Source organism: Cebus imitator, unplaced genomic scaffold (genome assembly GCF_001604975.1).
Source record: "Cebus imitator isolate Cc_AM_T3 unplaced genomic scaffold, Cebus_imitator-1.0 Scaffold306, whole genome shotgun sequence".
NCBI classification, from domain to species: domain Eukaryota; kingdom Metazoa; phylum Chordata; class Mammalia; order Primates; family Cebidae; genus Cebus; species Cebus imitator.
This window is the reverse complement of record NW_016107621.1, coordinates 1,021,402-1,026,899: the sequence shown is the minus strand read 5'-3', so window position 1 is coordinate 1,026,899 and position 5,498 is coordinate 1,021,402. Positions and strand designations below refer to the sequence as shown.

Genomic DNA, 5,498 nt, shown 5'->3' with positions numbered 1-5,498 from the left:
TTTTTTTTTTGAGACGGAGTTTCACACTGTTGCCGGGGCTGGAGCGCAGTGGCGCGATCTCCGCCTCAGCCTCCCAAGTAGCTGGGATTACAGGCATGCACCACCACGTCCAGCTAGCTTTTTGTATTTTTAGTAGAGACAAGGTTTCACTATGTTGGCCATGATGGTCTCGGACTCCTGACCTTGTGATCCACCTGCCTCGGCCTCCCAAAGTGCTGGAATTACAGGCGTGAGCCACCGCGCCCGTCCTGATTTTCCTTCTCAGTGTGTCCCTCTTCTTGTTCGCCTCTTGCCTTGTTGTGTACCTGTCTTTGTCTCTCCTTGCCATAACTCTGTGTCTGTATCTGCCAGTGCCCGTCTGCCTCTCTCATTCTGTCTCTCCATTTCTCTCTGCGTTTTTCCTTCCATCTCCTTGTCTCTCTTCTCCGCTTCACCCCATCCCTCTGTTACTTCAGCTCTGTGAGTCTTCGTTTCTCATGCCTCTTTCCCCATCTCTTTATGCATTCCCCTCCCCGCCCCATCCCTCTTTCTTTCTCCCCATCCTGCCAACTCGTCTCTCTGACTTTATTGTCTTTCTCTCTCCTCTTCCTCCATCCTGGCTCCCCCCAGCGCATCTCCTACCCCCGTGGGCCAGACGTACCTTGCTGTACTGTGTGTCCAGGCTCCAAATATAGGGGCAGGGCCCCAGGCAGAAGTTGGCGTGGTAGCCCTTGGGCTCATGGATCCACTTCCAGCCGAGGTCCTTGCGGAAGTCAATGTACAGCTGCCGCACGCAGCAGTTCTTCTCCGTGGAGCTGCAGGCAGGAGAGACAGTTGTCAGGGGCATGGAAGGGCTGCCACCACAGGAGCTGCGTGCCCCTTGTCCCCAGGTGTGTGTGTCACCCTAGGTTGCCCCCCCAGCCCTGTCTCCATCTGGGTCTCCCTGTGATAATAGTAATAGTCATGATAATCACTAACAGATGAAGCACTTCCTCCAGTCCAGTACTGTGCTAAGAGCATTGTAATAATTATCTCATGCAAAGGCGCAGTAGGTCACGCCTAGAATCTCAGCACTTTGGGAGGCTTTCTCTGGGCACTTTCTTTCTCTGAGTCTTCTCTGAGGGTCAGCTAGGGGCGAAGAGCAACCGTCCCGAACTCCTGGTTCAATCCAGTTGAGATTGTGGCCTTGCTTAGACCCCTTAAGAGACAGCCACCTGCGGGAGCACAACTCAGCCTTTCAGACCCCCAACCTCCTGGCGGGTGGATTGCCTGAGGTCAGGAGTCCGAGACCAGTCTGGCCAACATGGTGAAACCCCATCGCTACTAAAAATACAAAAAAATTTAGCCCGGTGTGGTGGCATGTGCCTGTAATCCCAGCTACTCGGGAGGCTGAGGCAGGGGAACTGCTTGAACCTTGGAGGTGGAGGTTGCAGTGAGCCAAGATTGCGCCACCACACTCCAGTCTGAGAGCAAGACTCTGTCTCAAAATATGTAAATAAATTAAATTTAAAAAATAAATAATAAATAAAACAATTATCTCATGCAATGCTTAAGCCTGTAAGAAGCCAGACGACCATCCACCGGGAACTAAATAAATGATGCTATGCCCCCACCCTGGAACATAAAAAATAACATAGCTCTATGTATACTGATCTGCTCTATTTGTGCAACAAATGTTTACTGAATTACTACTGTGTGCCAGGCTGGGATCTACTGGGGACTGGGGGCAAATGAAACAGTTAGAAATAGGCTAGGCGTGGTGGCTGCCACCTTCAATCCTAGTACTTTGGAAGGATGACGTGGGAGGATCGCTGGACCCAGGAGTTCGAGGTTGCAGTGAGCAATGGCCACAGCACTGCACTCTAGCCTGGACAACAAAGCACAAGACCCTGTCACTAAAAGAATTTTAAAAAATTTTTAGATTTAAAGAGACATTTGGGAGGAGTACCCAGAAAAAATAAATAAATAAATAAAATAGACAGAAATCTCTGCCCTCTAGGTTCATGCTGTAAATTGTCGTGTCACTCCTCTGCTCTGAAGCTGGCTCCATCTCATGGCATATGCCCAAGTCCTCACCATGTGCCACAAGGTGCTACCGAATCTGGCTGATCTCCACTCCCTCCCTCTCATGCCTACTCCACTGCAGCCACACAGATGTCCTGTCCGTTCCTCAGACAGTCTTATCTCAGGGCCCTGCATCTGCGGTTCCCTCTGCCTGGCTTGCTAGTCCCACAGATAACCACTCCAGCATGTTTGTTCATTTCATTTATTCTTTCTTTTCCTAATTTTTTTTTTTTTCGAGATGGAGTCTTGCTCTGTCACCCAGGCTGGAGTGCAGTGCCACGATCTCGGCTCACTGCAACCTCTGCTTCCTGGGTTCAAGCAATGCTCCTGCTTCAGCCTCCCTAGTAGCTGGGATTACAGGTGAGTGCCACCACACCTGGCTATTTTTTTTGTATTTTTAGTAGAGATGGAGTTTCACCATGTTGACCAGGCTGGTCTTGAACTCCTGACCTTGTGATCCACCCAACTCAGTCTCCCAAAGTGCTGGGATTACAGACACGAGCCACCGTGCCCGGCCCATTTATTCTTTTTAATTTTTTATTCTTTTTAGAGACAGAGGCTCACTATGTTGCCCAGGCTGGTGTTGAACTCGGGCTCCAGGGATCCGCGCCGCAGCCTCTCAAAGTGGTGAGATTACTGGTGTAAGCCACCTTGCCTGGCCCCTTCGATTCATTTAAACCTATGCTCAAATGTCCTTCACTCAGGGAGCCTTATCTCTTAAAGCAGTGCCTGGAATGCAGTAGGTACTCAATAAATATCAGTTACACGACTGACGATCACCTCCTCAGAGATACCTTTCTGAGCCATCCTTTCCAAAATATCCAAGTGACTAGTTAGTTCCATTCAGTGCAATACGGTATTACAGTGATGCAAGAAAATATATAAATGTCTGCATTTGAAATGGGGCAAAATCATCAGTGAAGCTAGATGAGAGTTTACAGACATTCATTATCTTATCTTCATTTCTTTTGTATACATTTGAAATTTTTTTCCATAATAAAGCAATTTAAATCAGAATAGGAAAAATAAAAAAGAAAAAGTTGAGGGTGACTTTTTTTCTTTTTTTTTTTGAGACAGAGCCTCACTCTGTCACCCAGGCTGGAGTGCAGTGGTACCGTCTCGGCTCACTGCAGCCCCGGCTCATAGATTGGTGGGGCCAGTGGGGCGCAGGGGTTCACGCCTGTCATCCCAGCACTTTGGGAGGTTGAGGCAGGCAAACTTGAGGACCCTGTCTATACTAAAAATTCAAAAATTAGCTGGGCGTGGTGGTACGCGCCTGTAGTCCCAGCTACTCGGGAGGCCGAGGCAAGAGAATTGCTTGAACCCAGCTTCAAGTGGCACCAGATACCCTGGAGGCAAGACAAAGCCTTTCCAAGAGCCACGGAAGCCAGAGAAGGGAGTCAGGAAACGGATCCCTGTGAGCTCAGCCTGGTCCCACCCAATTTGGTTGCACCTCAGTTTCCTCATCTGTTCAGAGGTAGGAGCTACCAGATCAAATAAGGCATTAACCTGAGGGCCAAGGGGGCATCATGGATAGGCTTGGGGAGGGCTCTGAACACCTGAGATCATATGCACATGTGTGTGTATGTGTATGTGCTTACATTTCTGGGGAAAAGGTTTCTGGCTTTCACCTTCTCACGGGAAGTCCTAAACACACAAAAGGGGAAGAACTAGTGTCCAGAATAATATCATCTTTTTGTTTTGTTTTGTTTTTTGAGATGGAGTTTCACTCTTGTTGCCCAGGCTGGAGTGTAACGGCATGATCTCAGCTCACCGCAACCTCCACCCTCCCGGGTTCAAGCAATTCTCCTGCCTCAGCCTCCCGATTAGCTGAAATTACAGGCGTGCGCCACCACACCTGGCTAATTCTGTTTTTTTTTTAGTAGAGACAAGGTTTTTCCATGTTGGTCAGGGTGGTCTCAAACTCCCAACCTCAGGTGATCTGCCTGCCTTGACCTCCCAAAGTGCAGGGGTTACAGGCGTGAGCTACCGTGCCCAGCCCAGAATCATCTTTAATTTCCAGTTCAATCCTAGCTGGGACTCTGAGGTCCTCGAATTTGAACGTCTGTGATACTTTTTTTTTTTGAGACGGAGTTTCGCTCTTGTTACCCAGGCTGGAGTGCAATGGCGCGATCTTGGCTCACGGCAACCTCTGCCTCCTGGGTTCAGGCAATTCTCCTGCCTCAGCCTCCTGAGTAGCTGGGATTACAGTGTGTGCCACCATGCCTAGCTAATTTTTTGCATTTTTAGTAGAGACGGGGTTTCACCATGTTGACCAGGATGGTCTCGATCTCTTGACCTCGTGATCCACCCACCTCGGCCTCCCAAAGTGCTGGGATTACAGGTGTGAGCCACTGCGCCCNGTTGACCAGGATGGTCTCGATCTCTTGACCTCGTGATCCACCCACCTCGGCCTCCCAAAGTGCTGGGATTACAGGTGTGAGCCACTGCGCCCGGCCCCACTTTTTTTTTTTTTTTTGAGATGGTGTTTCACTCTTTTTGCCCAGGCTGAAGTACAGTGGCATGATCTTGGTTCACCACAACCTCCTCCTCCTGGGTTCAAGTGATTCTCCTGCTTCAGCCTCTCGAATAGCTGGGACTACAGGCGTGTGCCACCACGCCTGGCTAATATTTTGTATTTTTAGTAGAGATGGGGTTTCACCGTGTTAGCCAGAATGGTCTAGATCTCCTGACTTTGTGATCTGCCCACCTCAGCCTCCCAAAGTGCTGGGATTACAGGCCACCTGGCCCAGCTGTGATACTGTTATCCAAGTCAGCAGCTCTCCAGTGAGCTCACAGGACCAGTGGCAGCATCACCTGGGGACTGTGGGAAATGCAGAGTCTTAGGCAGCACCCCAGGCCACTGAAAGCAGAAACTGTGTGGGGCTGGGAACAACTGTCCATGCTGAACAAGCCCTCTAGGTGATCCTCTGACTCATTTTTTCAGGATACATTCAGGGCCTACCACGCTCTGGGCCCTGGGATACCCAGGGCCCTTGCCTTCGCAAAGCCTTTTCCGTCCAGTCTCTCAAGACCTTGGCCGGGTGTAGTGGCTCACACCTGTAATCACAGAACTTTGGGAGGCCAAGACGGGTGAATCGCTTGAGCCCAAGAAATTTGAGACCAACCTGGGGAGCATAATAAGACCCTGCCTCTACAAAAAATTGCCGGGCATGGTGGCTCACGCCCGTAATCCCAGCACTTTGGGAGGCAGAGGCGGGTGGATAACAAGGTTAGGAGATCAAGACCATCCTGGCCAACACAGTGAAACCCTGTCTCTACTAAAAATACAAAAATTACCTGGGCGTGGTGGTGCACACCTGTAATCCCAGGTACTTGGGAGGCTGAGGCAAGAGAATCACTTGAGCCCTGGAGACAGGTCGCAGTGAACGAAGATCTCGCCATTGCACTCACTCCAGCCTGGGCAACAGAGCCAGACTCCATCTCAAAAAACA

The 5,498-nt window shown here is 50.0% G+C and overlaps 1 protein-coding gene across 1 annotated transcript in view; it reads right to left on the bottom strand.

The window, feature by feature from the left end:
- TGFB1 (transforming growth factor beta 1) overlaps positions 1-5,498 on the bottom strand; it is a 23,901-nt gene that overhangs the window by 576 nt on the left and 17,827 nt on the right. Inside the window, exons 4-5 of the mRNA XM_037729400.1 lie at positions 3,385-3,527; positions 641-883 (exon numbers count right to left, since the gene is read on the bottom strand). Of these exons, the coding sequence (XP_037585328.1) occupies positions 641-883; positions 3,385-3,527 (386 nt within the window). The remainder of the gene's footprint in view (positions 1-640; positions 884-3,384; positions 3,528-5,498) is intronic.